Source organism: Meles meles, chromosome 9, assembly GCF_922984935.1.
Source record: "Meles meles chromosome 9, mMelMel3.1 paternal haplotype, whole genome shotgun sequence".
Lineage (NCBI taxonomy): Eukaryota > Metazoa > Chordata > Mammalia > Carnivora > Mustelidae > Meles > Meles meles.
In genome coordinates, this window is record NC_060074.1 from 45,077,031 (window position 1) to 45,094,327 (window position 17,297).

The 17,297-nt window shown below is 50.6% G+C and overlaps 1 protein-coding gene across 2 annotated transcripts in view; it reads left to right on the forward strand.

Moving 5' to 3' along the window:
• The first annotated feature begins 2,954 nt into the window (after positions 1-2,954).
• Positions 2,955-17,297, forward strand: part of UBE2F (ubiquitin conjugating enzyme E2 F (putative)) — a 55,400-nt gene continuing 41,057 nt past the window's right edge. Inside the window, exons 1-2 of one of the 2 annotated variants that reach the window (XM_046019349.1) lie at positions 2,955-3,152; positions 7,569-7,702. In XM_046019349.1, the coding sequence (XP_045875305.1) occupies positions 7,585-7,702 (118 nt within the window). In that variant the 5' untranslated portion in view covers positions 2,955-3,152; positions 7,569-7,584. The remainder of the gene's footprint in view (positions 3,153-7,568; positions 7,703-17,297) is intronic. The other variant, XM_046019348.1, reaches the window with a different exon arrangement.

Consider the following 17,297-nt stretch of genomic DNA (forward strand, 5'->3'; position numbering starts at 1 on the left):
GCAGGCCTCATACCAGGCAACCACACCCTTGCCACAGATGTTGTTAATCAGCTGATCTGCTGCCCTGGGCTGAAGAGTTCCCGGATCCCTGGCTTGCCAACACCATGTCGTCCAGGTTAGTGATCCCCAGGCCAAGCCAAGACAACCTCTGGGATCACTATGCAGCCTGTGTGTCCAGAGGCAAGCCTAGCTGAAAACAGACAGAGGCCATCTCCCCTTCCATGCTCCGGCTGGAAGTCCTGGTTGAACTTCTCAGGGTAAGTGAGAAGGACATCTGGTGAATTGTCTGCCTGCTCTTCCTCTGGCCCCTTTACCCTTCTGGGAGGCTCACAACTGAGCCTCTCGCCTTCTCCCATGTGCACACACAGTGGGTGTGGGATCCAAGCCCAGCCTACCCTCCCAGAGAATGTGAGATTGGGAGGAAGAGGGTAGCTCCCTTGACAGCTCCCTGGATTATAACGCTGTGTCTGAAGCCAGACCCCAGCTCCAAGGAGGGGCAGAGGGCATGGCCAGCCTCCAGAGGCCAAGACGGAGATGGAACCACTAAGAACCACTAAGAACAATAAGCTCTGTCCACAATAAGCTCTCCTGCTGCCCCCCAGGTCCCCAGAGCTGACCTCCCTGGCTTCTGTGAGCATGCCAGCCTTCTCAGTCTTTTGTGCTTAAGCTAGTGCAAGTTCCATTTCTGAAGAGGCCCTGGATGAGGGCAAATTGCTTCCTAAGGAAGCATGAAGGTCTACTCGACTCCTTTCCTGGCTACTGGGACCACCAGTTGCTAAGGGGTATGGGGCATTAGCTGAGGGTAAACCCCAGCTCTGCCATGTCAGGCAGCCTTACATCTGTGCCTCAGTTTCTGTGTTTATGAAGTGGGGATATGTAGTCCCCCTCTTATCCGCAGAGGATTTATTCCAAGACCCTCCTGAGACCATGGATTCTACCAACCCCTGCAGAGACTGTTTTTACCTATGCATACATACCGATGATAACATTTAATTCATAAGTTAGGCACAGTAAGGGATTAACGACCAATAACAACACTGAACAATTGTAACAATACTATAATAAAAGTTATGTGATTGTGGTCGCTCTCAAAATATCTTTTTTTAGAAGATTTTATTTATTTATTTGAGACAGAGAGAGCCTGAGCAGGGGTGGGGGGACGAGTGTGAGCTGGGGGAGGGGAAGAGGGAGAAGCAGACACCTCACTGAGCAGGGAGCCCAACACGGAGCTGGATTCCAGAATCTTGAGATCATGACCTGAGCTGAAGGCAGCTGCTTACCCAACTGAGCCACCCAGGTGCCCCTCAAAATATCTGATTGTAGTGTACTCACCCTTCCTCTTCTCACAATGAGATGAAGTGAGGGGAGTAACCTAGGCATTATGACATAGTATTGGGCTACTATTGATCATCTAACACTACATCTGAAGAAGGATCACCTGCTTCCAGACTGCAGTTAGAACTGAGGGTAACTAAAACCTTGAAAAGCAAAACCACGGATATGGGAGGGGAGGGAACTACTGTAACAAAATACGTTTCAGGATGTGATTGTGAGTTTACAATGTAGGAAGCTTGAAATAAACATCAGGTGAAGGCGCAAGGCTGCCTAGTGAAGTGGAGCTAGAAATGGCTGCATTTACCCACAGTGGTGAGATTTGGAGCACTGGGCACTGCAGCCTGTCCTATACAGAGTGGCTCCTTAGTGAGTGAGACAAGCCTTCAAGTCATTCTAATAGTCCCTTCACCTGCTGCCTGGCTGCATGGTCTTATCCTCTCTTGCCAGGACTCCAGCAACATGTGCATGCAGTACTTATCAAGCAGATGCATTTTGAGCACGTGTTGTGTGACAGGATGGGGGAGGGCACATAGAAGGATGGGGGAACATGGCAGAGGAGCGATTGAGGAGCTGAACTTCAGGAAATAGGCAGTGACAGGAAGTCTCCAGCACCAAGAAGGGGAAGCACACAACTCCCGTGAAGTCATTGAGGAACACCTGCGCCTCCCAGACTGTGGGGCCTCTCTGAGCAAGCAGTGTCTAAGTTTAGGGAAACAAGCGTTAGCCAGGCAAAGAAGGCGGGAAGTGTTCCAGAACAGAAGGAATACCATGGGTTGGTTCTTCACTGGTCTTCCTGACTCCTTGCCTGGCTCACCTCCCACGAGCTCAGTGAGAGCCAGAAGCTTCTTTTAGAAAGAAAACTTAGTCACTCCACTGTTTAAAACCATTCAATGGGGCTTCTGGAAATAAAATCCTAACTCCTTGGCTCGCTCTTCCCGGTCCACGTGGTGAACCTTATCTTTTAGACGACCCATTCCTTCAGGAGCCCTCTTGTCTGACTCCCCCACCCCAGCGCCTATTTCAATCACAGGGGTACAAATGGACATGAGAATTTGTATTCAACAAACTAGAAATAGATAAAGCAGGTATTTTATACACGTGTAGGAGGAGAAAGACAAGATCAGGAAAGCGTCCAGGCAGTCCCGCAGTCTGCCCCGAAGCACACCTCGGGGCTGATGGGTGGCTGCCGCACACCTGACCGCCCCGCCCCTCACCCCTGACGCCTGGTCCTCCGTCCCCAGGGCACTGTGCCGCGCACAGAGCGGGCACCCCATCCACCGAGGCGGGCAGCTCAGGCCCAGCCGCTCCTGCATCGCAGGCTGCGCCCACCATCTCTGAGGCGCAGGTCCAGGCGCCACACACCACGAAATGAATGGAGGTAGGAACGCTGCTCAGAGCCCCCGGCACCGGGGTGCGCAGACTCCAGAACTGCTGGGAGGACCCCGGGAAGACCCCGCCCCCGGTCGCTACTCGCCAATCAGCAGGGGCGACGAGTTTCATGCCCGCCTCCCCCGACCGCGCCTTCTGCCAATGAGGGAGGCCCGGGAGGCCAGCCGCAGAGCCCAGCCCTGGCCGGCGCACGCCGCTGTTCGCGTGTCAGGCTCCAAATAAAGTTCGTCGGGGCTTTGAATTTTTTTTTTAAAGCGCCCGCTGCAGTCGCGGCCGCCGCGGGCGAGAGCCGCCAAATCCCCGCCCCGCTACTTCCGGTCCCGCCGCCCGGAGCCGGTGCGGCTGTGAGGGGCCGTGTGTCGCCGCCGCCGGCCGGCCGGGCATGGTGTTGGGTGCCGGGCCCGCCTCGCCTGTCTCGGGGTGCCCAGGTGAGCAGCGTGCGGCCCCGCGGCAGGAGGGGGGCGGCCGCGGGCCTCCGGGCGGCGCCGGTACCGCGGGCGGGCCGGAGGGCGGGCGGCGCCGGGGCCGCCTCAGGCCGCGCGCTGCTCACGGCCGGGCGCCGGAGGTCCGGGGCCGGACCGCCTGACTGGAAAAGGGCCGGGGCGCCGGCCGCCGCCGGGCTCGAGGGGCAGCCCGCAGCCAGCGCCTGCTTGTGCCGGCGCCCACACGGCCTCGCTCGCGCCCGCCGTCGCGGGGGAGCCGCGGGCCGCATTGTCCAGAAGGAAACGGAGCCCAAGGTCACCAGCCCGCTGGGGCTGGGGGCAGCGGGACTCGGACGCGGGCCGTCCGACTCCTCCGCCTCGGGAGTCCGGCTAGGCCCGGAGAGCGGCGGGGGTGAGGAGTGGGACTCCCGGCTCGCCAGCCCGCGGGTAGCTGCCCGGCGGCTGGGGCCAGCCTCGGCTCCTTCAGAGGATTTTACCCGCCCAGGGCGGGGTGGGGGGAGGGTATCTTGGAACGATCTGAACAACAGGTCTTGGATTCTAGACTGGGTTCCGCTGGTGTGTAATCTTGGGTGTGGCCCTGCCCTCCCAGGGCTCAGTTTCCTCATTTGTCACACGAGGGGATGGGCCCTCCCCTGTCTGCGGTCCCTCAGGCCCTGGAGTGGACGCAGGATGGATTGGAGTGGCCCGAGAAGGTTTCTTGGAGGAGATGTTGGACCCTGGATAGGAATCTGCTGTCCTGAGGAAGGAATAGGAGTACGCGGTGAAGGGAAGGAGGGCACTCCAGACCTGGATATCATCAGATTAAACAGAAGATTCCAGAAATGGGAAAGCTTATGTTGAGGAACAGAGAGGAGGCCGGCTTGCAAAGGATTTCTGGCTGGGTATGGGGATGAGGGTGGGTGGTGAGGGACAGAAAGGTGGGAGAGACCTTCAGAGACAAATCATCACTAGGCTGGCTGGTGTGTGGCTTGAGGACCTCCGCCCAGATTTGCCTGCACTTCAGGTAGTAGGTAGTGCAGGAGGGGGCATGTTTACTGATGAAAATAAAGGGTTGGGCTCCAAAGGTCGGTCTGCCAACCAAGGTGACTCCCCTGCCAGCTGGGAGGTTTCTGGGCCTTGGCGTTCTGAAGGAGGAGGGTATGGTGTGGACTTTTTTGTGTCCTGATAAGGGCCTCTTTGGCTAGAGAAGTTGGTTGTCCCCTGGTGACCTGCAGTCCCATCTTTTACTCTTTAAGATTGGGACTTTTCTGCAGCAGGAAGATTTGCAAATTTGGAGTTCCTCACTGGGAGCTGACTGGCTCCTGGTATCCCTCCCTGCACAGGTGACCTGGCCCGATGTGCCACTACAGGCAAGAATGCCAAGTAAATATGACTTGATGATGAGACCAGTAAATCGCATGCAGGAATCTTCTTTGAGCAGCCCGAGAGCAAGTCCCCCCGAGCAAGTCCCACCCAGAGGGGGAACTAAACGGACTAAACCGGCCGACTGGGACTTGGGGGATATAGAAACTGAGCATGCTGTTCCGTGCAGCTCATCTTGTCAGCAGAAATGCTGCCCTAACACTGTGTACTTCACAGTCAAGGAGCAGCTCTGGGGCCTTCTATGGGTGAAGCACTGCATGGAAGGAAAGGAGAATCTTGAAGCAACTGCAGGTGTTTGGCAAACTTCTTGACAGTTTGAATAATTCTCTTTGTTTGGATCTCTTTATAGGGAATTAATTTAACAGCTAAGGAAACATTTCCAAATTAGGCCTTGGGTTTATCCCTGCAGTGGCATGCAGTAGTAATACAGATGGTGGACAAATAGGTGGTCAGTGTACACTTAGATCTTAGAATGCTGGGGGAGTGGGTTTAGTGTTCTCTTTGATAGACAACAACACATGAGTATCCTTGTCTTACACCTTTCAGTCAGTCAGCCCCGTCTATTTATTAAGGGCCATAAACTTGAAGATTTCAAGCCAGGAATCCAGCTCTTAGTGGAGTTGAGTATGAGGCATATTATGCCCACAGAGTAGGCTTCAGTGTGGAGTAGTAGGGGTAAAAAAGAATAAGCAGTGGGAAGCCTAGGTGACTCAGTCAATTGAGCATCTGATTGTGGCTTCAGCTCAGGTCTTTATCTCAGGGTCTGGGATCCAGCCCCAAGTTGGGCTCCTCACTTAGCAGGGAGTCTGCTTGGGATTGTCTCTCCCTCTCAACACTCTACCCTGCCCCTCCCCACACCCCTGTGCGTGCACACTCTCACTCTCTCAAAAAAAAAACACACACACACACACACACCAGAATTTTCAGACTGCAGTGACACAGAAGAGTGTCTTGGTGTGAGCCTTTGTAAACAAGTCTTGCCTTGGACCCTCCAAGTGGTTCCTTCAGGGCAGGCCCTCAGGGAGCTGGTGTAGACCAGGCATGTGCCCTGGCACTTGCTTCTCCATGGGGCTCTTTGTTAGGACTTTCCTAGAGTTCTGCCAATGGAACTCTCTTTACTCATGCTGGGCTTTTTTATTTTTTTTGCCATATTTGTATTGCCAGGGTCAGCTAGAGGATAAAAACCAATTGGACCTTGTGAAGGATGCTTGTCTTGGTCCATCTTCAGGCAACTCTAACCAGGTGGCAGGACTGATATGCTCAAGTCTGGGTGTGTAGTGGTAGACTTAGCTGGGGTGACAAACTCCCTATTGTGATCCCGATCTGTTTAAGGGATTCCTGACAAGATTATTCCAGGTTGGGGCTGAGCAAAAGAATCTGGCTCTGGATGGTGCTTCTGTTTCTGGTAGGTATAGGCTGGAGCCCCTATGGCTGTTTGACTATGCCCACCCCAAACCCCACCCCCTTGGGAGGGTACCAAACCAATACCTCCCTGCCCTGGGTAAAGCTGAGATGTGTTGGTTATGGTCCAGGCCGCTGTGTACATTCATCTGGGGAGATGGCATGGTCAAGTGATAATGAAGAAACTAATGTTGGTTTGTTTTCACATTGTGTCCACATTGTTGAGGTATGATTGAAGTACATGAAACTGCGCATATTCAGAGTATGCAGTTAGATCAGTTGATGTGTATCTCTGTATCCTTGAAACCATCATCACACTCAAAATGTTTGCGAAAACATTTTGAAAATGTTTTTTTCTGATGTTTCACAGAAACTGATGTGTCTGGCAACTGAGTGGCCTCATTCAAGCCAGTTCCTGGGCTCCCATCGTCACAGGATCTACATCAGTTTAAAAAAAAAGAGTGGGACTTGGGGGTTAGAGGGGGAAGTCCTTCCCAGATTTGAAATTTTAGGAGCTTGTGAATGCTAATGTACAATAGAACCATCTTTTGAAGCATTTAGACCAATGATTCTAAAAGGGATTAGTTGTGTGTTTGTGTGTAGGTCATACACAATATAGAAGATCATATTCAGTAGGTTTGTTTTTTATGGTATACATAATAGAATATAAAATCTGAAAGTCTTTGGAGGAGGGAAAGATATACAGAATAAGATGATATGAGAAGTAAAAACCCTGGGTTAAAAATGGTTAAAAATACCTGTGCGGGAAGCATATTCTTATTTTAGCTTTCAGTATCTTGGCCTCAAACTAAAAGTTTTGTGTTTGGGTCAGGTTTCTCATTTGGAAGTTTTAGATCGTTTTCTTTTGAGAACAATCAGAATGGTACTGAAGGGAAATAATATGAAAGCAACAAAGGAAATTATGGGAATATTGGGCTGGTGACCAGTTTTTGTGTTTAGTCTTTATTGTCCTTCCCAGTGAGCTTTCAGTGAGTTTTAGGGGATGCCTGAAGCACAGATGGGTTGGAAGCAGCCACTGAAGAGAATTTAGTTTGGGGCATTAATTATGACTTAATACTGATGTTTATACTGCCTAAAAAATGTAAGTAAGACACAACATAAATAAATGCAAAGATGATGCTTCTGAAGGTTCCAGCCATACCTTGGTTAGAGGAAGAAGAAAAAGGAAGCATTGCTTTGCTTCTTCCTTCCCAGGGCTGATGCTCCCTTCAGTCTGCAGTGGCACAAGGGACACCACACACAGGTGCATGGTCCCTGCAGCAGAGAGGGGCACACTTAGCTAGAGTACAGGGGTGGGCCAACATGAAATCCATTGGTGGAGACTCCCCTAGACCATGAGCTCATGGGAACTTTGTCACCACTGTGTCCCAATGAGTGTTAAATGCACGGCTCTCCCTTCTTAAAATTTTTGTGTACTTTAAAAAATTAGACTTACAGAGGATGGCATGGAGATTTCCCAAATTAATTATAAAGGAATGCAATCTTATGAATGCGCCTTATCTGCTGAATTTTTCTGTGACTTAATTATAGGAAAAAGTTAACCACCTATGGCCTTGTCTTCAATTTCCAGTCATTGTCTAGAGATGTGTCCGTAACCCTACCTTTGGTCTGTCTCAGGGTAAAGGCAGCAGTAATGCTGACGCTGGCAAGCAAACTGAAGCGGGAGGATGGTCTCAAAGGGTCCCGGACGTCAGCCACGGCCTCCGACTCCACTCGGAGGGTGTCTGTGAGAGACAGGCTGCTTGTTAAAGGTAATGTAATCCTTGTGAGCTGGTGTCTCTCCTGTAACAAAATGAACTCTGACTGCAGGCTCTTTGGAGATATGAAGCACCCATTTGCTGAGTAGGAATACCTATTTGAAAATATTTAAAAATATAGTTGCCTATTGCTTTCAAAGACTTTGCACTATGGGAATACTGAGGACAAGAAAATGTAGTACGTCTTACACACTTGGAATATGCTCTGTAGGGGCTGTGAGAATGCTAGTGGGAGGACTCTGGTACTCTGGTCTCAGGGCTGTCAGTGTCTGGCTGGTTGTGGGCTGGGAGCGGGGGTGGGGAGGGTGTATCTTCCTTTCTTGTGCTCAATCCCAAGGAGTTCCAGACTCCCTCTCTTAACAGCTCAGCACCAGTTTCTGGTCTGTAAAGGGAGGGAGTAGAATTCAGTAATCTCTGGGATCCTTCCGTACCTTATTCAAGTCACAGCCTGAAGAGAGCCTTGTACAAAATTAGTTCCTTCACAGAATTAATAACTGAGTGTCCTAGAGCTGTAGTCTTTGGAGAAGGGTTTTTATAGTGTGTGTGAATATGCATGCATTTGTATGGCATTTTTGCATTCATTCATTTATCAAACTTCTAACTGTCAAGTGCAAAGGCAGTTTCCTGGGGTCATGAGGACTACAGAAGAGGAGGAAGACAGAGTTCCTGCCTTAAGGAGCTTAGAATTTGCAGCATTTTTTACTTTATGGCATATGTCTACATTTCTTAAGTGTATAGGAGCTAGGAAGCAATGAGCTATACAGTTGGTTAGGACTGCCTGTTTTCACGTTTTATCAGGTAGACACCATGAGTTGGCTGGCATCTGTGTGTCCTGAAACAGACATAATGGCAGGAGAGCTGGTGTGGGTGGATGCAGTTTGTCCTTCTCGGGAACAAGGCACTGCTGAGCTTGGCAGGAGTGGCACCAGGAAGGCATCAGCTTTCGGGAGTCTTACGTGGTGCACTCTTCCTTATTCTTTCTGCCCCTGAATCTGGCCTTGGCGCTGGTTTATCCAGCCTGATGGATGATTGGCTAATGATGGAGTAAGAATCATTTCTTAGGTTTTGACATTACCCACTATGTCAGACTGAGTTCATAATTTGGGACGGCACTGCAGTGGTCAAGAAGGTGGGACATGAGCTACTGATCCTCGCTTGGATGGTCCCGATACAACTTGAGTCTCTTTCCGAGTTGCTGACTCAAGGTTCCCTCTGCAGAGGAAGCCAGGATCCAAGCAAGCTGGGGAAGGGGTTTGATGTGATGTCACGGTCCTTAAGTGGAGGGTGTTTAGTGCCCTGGAGCTACAGTGAGGAAGGCCCAGATTATAGCTGCGGAGGAGCAGGTAGAAGCAGCGAGTAGGCTGTCCTCTGTCTTCTTCACTATGTCCTTGTCGTGGTTAATAGCTTTTGTACACGGGGCACTTGGAACCAGGCCCTCCGTTGGACACTTTATAGGGCAGTTCTTGTTTGACTTTTGCTCAGCCTTGCCAGGTGGGTGGTTCATTCTGGAGCTAAAGGACTGAGACTCAGAGAGGTTAAGAAATGTGCCCAGATTACAACTTTTTTGTAGCAGCCCAGCCAGACCCACACTCTAGGGGAGCAGACCCAATAAGCAGAAACTGAATGAGCAGAACAGAAGGGCAGGTCCACTGAAGAGAGCATTCACGGAGGTGTGGGGGCTTCTGCACATGTCCACTCTGCTCAGGGATTCACCTGGCAGCTCTCAAATGGCTCTAGGGCCTGATGCAGCCCTGGGGAGCCCATGGAGGCTCATAAAGCTGGACTCCGCTCCCCCTCCCAGGACAGATGTCTTCGGCTGGGTTTACAGGGCCTTGCTAAGGTCCTTTGACTTTGTGAGACTCATCAGAGAGAGAGGTGCAAAACCACCTTGTGGGGCCACCTGTTTCCATCCTCCCAGGGCACTGGTGATGATCAGGTTTCTGGGGTAGTTGTAGGCAGCAGGGCTCAGTGTAACACACACCTCATGTGGCCTGCTCCCTCTTGCCTCAGGGGACTGTTGGACCAGGGTGGGCTGGCTGAGTGGTGAGCAGTTTGGGCATTGGGGGAGTGTGGGTAGAGAGCAAGGGTGGGCCTGGCCTGAGAGAGGGGGCTGTGAAGAGCAGGCGTATAATGAAGGATGCTCTGATGGTCCGTGATTGCTCAGTCTGCACCTAGAGCACTCCTTTGCTTGGCTGGATTTGGGGGATGTCTTCATTCTGGGGATTTTGGATGGCAGAAGTGGTGTGTGGAGTCCAGGAGTCTGTGGCCTTGTGGGGCACTTGGGTGATTATGGTGAAGTTCTTTCTAGGGGATGTCCCCTTTGGGAACTTGGAGAGAAGTTGTATGTCTGAGTTCAACAAGATTGCTATAGTCAGCACTGTCCCCCTGGTCTGTGGCTTTGGCTTATGTGGGAATGTTACTCATGATGATCATTAGTTTGTAGAAAAGTGTGTTAATATGTCTTGGGATTCAGCGCCTTAGGCTGGATTCTTAGGATTGGGGAATTTGGTATCAGGATAGTTAAAAATGAGTATCCCTGGGACTGACACCCATGGAGGGAGGTAAAGGGCTCAGGAATAGGCAGAGCAAGAAATTAAGCTCTGAGGAAGACCCCAGACAGCTTCTGCTTCGGGCAAGCATAGCCTTCAGAGCAGTCCCCAGTCAAGTGAGATGGTCAGGTTTTCCTGCTCTGCATGGATCAGTTGCAGAGGAGCTGCCCTGAGAGGGGTGAGGAGCCTGGGGTGAGGGGGTCTGTGCAACCTACACAGTCCTGGAAGGACTGAGAGCTGAAGGCCATCTGCTGAGAGCCCTGTGGAGGTCTGAGGAGGCAGGGAGGGCTATGTATCCCATGCCCAAAGGTACGGGATCTGGCTTGGTACAGATGGCAGTAAGGTTGAGCTGATAGATGGGGGAGATTGGAGGTTGGCAGGGACAGTTGGTGCTAACGGTGAGGGCTGGTAGTGGCTGCAGAGCTGTAGCTCCTGTTCCTTTTCTTGCCTTTGGAAGGCTGGAATCCACTGTCCATGGAAGAACCGTAGCCTGCCTTGGAGCAGCTGGCCAGGGAGGCCTCTGCTGTGCCGGTACCTTGGTCACAACAGCTTTTCATTTGCACCCCTTAGGTAACTCAGGGACATCCTCCAGACTGGAACTGGAAGGATGCTTATAGCAGCAGTCCCTGGAGGGTATGGAACAATCGAGTGTTTCTGGGCTAGAACTGAGGGCTGCTGTCTGCCCTGAATCCTAGGAGTTGGGGACACTGGAGAGTGTCAGATCTGTGCAGGTCTGGTCCTAACTGGGGAGCTGTCACCAGTGCTTTTAATCACAGGGCAGATGGTGCTGAGTTCCTGGTGGACCTTTGTGGGGCTGCTGAGTCCATCAGAGTTCTAAGTCTGACGGTACACCCTACCTGCCAAAAAAGCCTAGCAGGGTCTTAGCTAGCCCAGGCTTGGCACTTTTTGTATAATGGGATTGTGTGTGTCTTCTTTCATTTCTTCTTTCAGCAGGCGTTTGAATCCCTGCTGTGTGCCATCCTATTGTTTGTGATCCCTAAAGGTCCCAGAGGGCTCCAGGCACCCTGGCAGGAACGTTTCACCTCTATTAGTCTTTGTTAAATGTGGAGACTTGGATTGAGCTGAGTTCAGGGTCAGTTCTGGAATTAGGGGAGTAAGAGGGAATGAATCTGTGTGTGCCTTTATCCATCCCAGTCCCCACATCTCAGGTGGTTCCTGGCATTCTGGTGGTGTGGTATGTGGCCCTCCATGCTCCAGGCCTGGCTGCCCACCTACATGTGCTTCCCGGTGTCCAGGGTGCAGGTGCCTCCTTGGGTCAGCTGCTTGTCCACATGGGCAGTCATGGAATGGGATAGGAAGGACCCTATTCCGATGGAGTTCCTGGAAGAGTGGGGGGAAAGAGAACCATTTATTGTTCTCCAGAGCTGCTTTCTCTGTGCGAGGCCCTGCCCAGGACTCAGAGGGTGGGCTCAGGGGCTTTCCACGCTGGCAGGATATTCAGAGCACTTAACAGCACTACAGTATGTATTTTTAAAACCTGAAGAGTGGGGCACCTAGGTGGCTCAGTGGGTTAAAGCCTCTGCCTTCAGCTCAGGTCATGATCTCGGGGTCCTGGGATTGAGACCCACATTGGGCTCTCTGCTCAGAGGGGAGCCTGCTTCCCCCTCTCTCTCTGCCTGCCTGCCTGTCTACTTGTGATCTCTTTCTGTCAAATAAATAAATAAAATCTTAAAAAAAAAAAACAACCCGAAGGGTGCCTGGCTGGCTCAGTTGGTAGAGTGCATGACTCTTGATCTCGGGGTTGTGAGTTTGAGCCCCATGTTGGGTGTAGAGCTTACTTAAACATAAAATCTTGAAAGTTAGTAAAAATAAAAATAAAAAATAATAGCTGGAGCAGTGGCCCAGAGGAGAAGTATCCTGGTAAAATGGAGCTAAGGCAGCTGGCTCCAAGGTTAACCTTTAAAAAAGGCTTTGTTGAAGGGTTTACTACCAGTCAGATTGCCCAGGAAGCTTGGTGGCCCCACTTAGGTGTACCTCGTAGCCCAGTAGGGCAAGGAGGATTGCGGAAGACAGACGAGGTTTCAAGTTGACCTCGTCAGCTCATGTTGAAAGTAGGGGTGGCACGAGGCCTTGAGTTCCATTTGCATTGGTACACTGTCTCTGCTGTAGCAGCTGTGCTGCTGGTTTTCAGGGTTACAGCCTTGCTCCCTCAGAGTGAGGGCGCTGTGAGTGCTCTGGGCCTAGCCTGAGTAGGAGGGCTGATGTGAGGCTCCATGAGGTCCCCAGTCCTCGGCTCTGTGGAGGGGCTATTGCCCTAGTTCATGTGTCTCCCAGATAAGGGTACTGTGCATGGATGCTGAAACTGCAGAAGGGATGCTTAATGTATGAAGACAGGCGGGAATCTAAGAGAGTAAGTTCCAGTCAAAGAAATCTGAGAGAGAGTGTTCAGGTGGAAGGAGGTAATCGAGTCTTCTGGGAAGTAGCTGCATCTCTCCCTGGGTGGAATGGCACAGCCATCCTGCCCCATGGGGCTTGGAGCTGGCTCTTGCCAAGAGTCGTCTGTGTCTCTGATTGGCCCTTTGTCTTAGCTCAGATTCCCATAAGCAAATACTATAGATTGGGGGGCTTCAGCAACACATATTTATTCTCATGGTCCTAAAGGCTGGGGACTCCAAGATCAGGGCATCAGCAGATTTAGTTCCTGGTGAGGACCCCTTCCTGGCGGGCAAGCACTGGGTATCTCTTACAAGGGTACTTATCCCATCTGGAAGGCCCCACCCTCATGACTTCTTCTAATGCTAATCACCTCCCAAAGGCCCCACCTCCTAATACCATCACAGGGGGGCCGGGCAGGGGCAGGGCTTCAACATAGGAACTTTGAGGGAACATACTTCCACAGCAGCTTTGGAATGCATTGGGCCAACTACACAAGGGGAAAGGCTTCTCACATCTCAGGACAGACACACCAGGAGCTCAGGCAGCTTGCTGGCAAGAGTACTTATTAAGTGTTTCCTGTGCACCCTGTGTGTGCCAAGCCCAGGGCCAAGTACCAGGGTTGTGGGGCTGGGTCAGACTCTACAGCCCTTGCCATGAAGAACGCGCAGATTTGAGGGACAGCCAGTGGAGAAACAACAAGAGCACTGTGTTGTGAGGAGCCTGTGGCAGAAAGCAGAGAAGATGTGCCATGTGGGGGCCACTGTGGTTATTGGGTGGATTTTGTAATCTGATACCTTAAGGGCAGTCGTGCTTCAAGTGGGCTCTGTGGTTTGCTCTTTAGTTAGAAAGGAAAAGAGTCTAATTTCTCAGAAGGAAGTTGTGCAGCCTCGGAATTGTGCAAGGTGCCCCCCAGAAAGGCTGGGCTGCTGAGGGGTAGAGGTGTTAGCATCTTGGAACAGGCGCGACTTTAGCAGGTTAAAAATACCCGAACTTCTCGCTATTTTACAGGGAGGGGTTGTGTCCTGCAGGCAGTGAGGTCACGCAGGAAAGGGCTGCTGCTTTGCAAAGAGGCCTCAGGCATGTGAAGCAAATTTGCTTATTTCTTTGGCCATAGACTTCTTGTACCTAGATTCTAAGGCAATAGCTACTGATATTAATGAATTCTTATTTGCCATCATTTGAAGTGTAGAGAAACTGTGTCATTTGTGACAACGCCATGAGAGTATGTGGCTCTTTTATCTTCTGCACTGGACTGAACTGAAGTGCTGAGTATCTTTACTGAAAGTCTTGTGCTCCCAAGATTGTATTCCTTGCCTGCTCTTGGATCCGAAGCCTGCGGAGGCCCTGACTGGTGGGGTTCTGCTGGCCCTTGTCCACTCCCCTTGACTAACACTGTACCTGGAAATGCAAACATAAGTTCATCTTTGGACTTGAATTCTAGACGACAAAGTGAAGTTATTAAATCCATCTATGTAAATAGCTGTGGATATTTTAACACGGCCAAATATCCTGTAGCAGTTTCTGATACCCGGGGAGAGTAAGAACTTCAGAGGCCTAGGTCCCCCATCAGACTTCTGGTGGGATGGATCTGTGTAGGACGAGCAGTGTGAAAAGCTCAGCAGGTACTGAATTAAGGGGATGAATGCACAACTGCAGGTTTTACTAAAAATTACTAAATCATACACTAAAAGTGGGTCCGTTTTATAGAAAATTGTACCTTACCACAGCTATTTTTTAAAGAGGGGGTGCCGCAAAAAACTCCCAAGGTTAGTGATGTGCAGCTAGGGCAGAGATTCCCTGCCCCACAGTCAGGCTTCCTGGGGACACAAGCCTCTTGCCCCCTGTCCCATCCCTTTGGTGCAGGGGTCTGTTCTGTTGCTTGGTCACCACCACGCCCTTGGTCAGTTCTTTGCTGTCCTCTTGTGTCCTGACCTCCCTCTTCCCCATCCTTTGGCAGCAGATGGTCTTCTCAAACATTCTGCTTCTGTTTTGTGGCCCCCTCCTCCTCAAATCCTCTGAGCATGTTTTCATTTCACTGGGTGTTCTTTAAAGCTGGACTCCCAGAGTTCTCCCAACTGTAGACGGGACAGACTTGCCAGGGAAAGCCAGTTCCAACGTCAGTCTCTCAAAACAAGGGCCCCCAAGGACAGTTTTTTCTAAGTTCTTACCAACAAGCTAAATCATGCTATAATAAAAGACGCAAATGCATATAGTTGAAAAACATACAGTCTATATAGGGAACATTTATTTATTTATTTATTTTTTAAGGGCCAAATTTTAAATTCTCTTTATTTTTTTTTTATTTGTTTATTTACAGCATAACAGTGTTCATTGTTTTGGCATCACACCCAGTGCTCCATAGTACGTGCCCTCCCTATTACCCACCACCTGGTTCCTCAACCTCCCACCCCCCCGCCCCTTCAAAACCCTCTCGTTGTTTTTCAGAGTCTATAGTCTCTCATGGTTCATCTCCCCATCCAGTTTCCCTCAGCTCCCTTCTCCTCTCCATCTCTCCATGTCCTCCACGTTCTTTGTTATGCTCCACAAATAAGTGAGACCATATGATACTTGACTCTCTCTGCTTGACTTATTTCGCTCAGCATAATCTCTTCCAGTCCCGTCGATGTTGCTACAAAAGTTGGGTATTCATCCTTTCTGATGGAGGCATAATACTCCATTGTGTATATGTACCACATCTTCCTTATCCATTCATCCATTGAAGGGCATCTTGGTTCTTTCCACAGTTTGGCGACCGTAGCCATTGCTGCAATAAACACTGGGGTACAGATGGCCCTTCTTTTCACTACATCTGTATCTTTGGGGTAAATACCAGCAGTGCAATTGCAGGGTCATAGGGAAGCTCTGTTCTTAATTTCTTGAGGAATATCCACACTATTCTCCAAAGTGGCTGCACTAACTTGCATTTCCACCAACAGTGTAAGAGGGGGAACATTTATTTTAAAGTGATTAATGAATGAGTCATTTGATAAAATAAGGGCTTTTTTGATAAAACAAATGCTTGCATGAGCGGCTGGAGCAGAACGTGGCTCTGGGCGGCCTCAGAGCACTAGCACTGTGGTCTTGGTCCCCCTTGGCCACACGCTGTTGTCTTTAGTGAGTGCCCTGCTCCAAGGAAGGGTGAGAACGCGCGCGCCAGTCAGAAAGACAAAACTAAAGATCGCTGTGGTCATTAGAAGAATAATAATCAGTTCATAGGATTCTTAATTATGTTTAGTTTTGTTAAGTGACTGTATTTTAAATGTACCACAACACAAAGCAGCCAAGAAAACAGGCTTCCCAGGCTTGCACATCATCACAAACTTGTTCCTTTTCCAGTCACGCAGCAAGAGTATAACTGTCACTTCTCTCCCTGTGCCCTGCTCCACTGAAGAGACCTGCCCTTTGTCTCTCCCAGGCAAGAGCATGGGGTAGAGCCCTGTAGCCCACAAGGCACTGTTGCATTCCCCGGCTCCTCCCTCCTCTGCCCCACTGCACCTTTCTGAGCGCCCATTCTAAATACCTGGACCCCAGAGCCAACACGGTTAGTGGGCCCCCTGTCTGTACCCAGATTCTCAAATGGCTGCTGTTAAAGGTCTGGGGTCTCTCAAACCTTTGGCCCCGCAGTGGGGCTGTCTGCCAGTCTTCCCACTAATGCGTTAAGTGTTCAGCTGTGCCACATGATGGCCTCTTGCCCTCTCCTGCCCACTGCTCCATACTTGACATGAAGGAATTGTCGTATCTACTGCTTCTATATTTTGACCACCCATTTGCTTCTTAGTTTTTTGTAATCTGGTTTCCATCCTGTTACCTGCCTTTCTGCTGTTTATAGTGCCCTCAGCAGTGTCTAATCCACATGGGATGGCCTTGACTGGGTCCTCATTTCTCTTGGATCAGTCTGTCCCCTGAGTCACTGTGTTCCCCCACATGTCTCCTATTTTTCCACCTTTTGTCATGAGGGACTCCCTTGCTTTTGTCCTCTACTCTGCCACACTTCATTCTTTTCACTAGTCTCCCCTCTGTCAGTCTCATCTCTCCAGGGACTCTTCGACCCTAGGCATGCACCCAGATTTCAGCTTCCTCCTCCCAAGACTTCCCAGCATGTAATCCCTCTGCCATCTCTGACCCTCCCGCCCCTCACAGCTGGCAGATCCTTTTGTCCTCCATGCGCTCAGGCACCACAACCCTCCCTGCCTTTGCTAGGCCTTTGCTGTCTTGCAGAGTGCCCATCTCACAGGTCAGTGGCCTCTGCTTTGCCCTTTCTAAAGTTGTCCTCTTGAGGAAAGTTTGGAAACTTGTTCAGAAGTGTCCCTCTCCTCCCTACTCCTGCAGATTTAAGTTGAGAATTCTAAACCAGGCACTCAGGGCCCTCCGAGATCCTGGCCCTCTTTTTCCTCCTTGTTTCCTGTTGCACTCTTGCTTTGTACCCATTGCTCTGGCTGCATTGTGTGCCTTCTGGTTTCTGTGCTTGTCTGTGTTCTGTGCTTTTGCACATCACTAACTTAGCTTCGAGGAATGCATTGTTCCTCTTCTCCCCGCCTTCATACTATTTATTCTTTAAAGCCTGGCCCATAGACCTCCTTTTTCTAGTCTCCACAGCTGGGGGCAGTCTTTGTGCTCCCAGAACCCCAGAGCACATTCTGTTA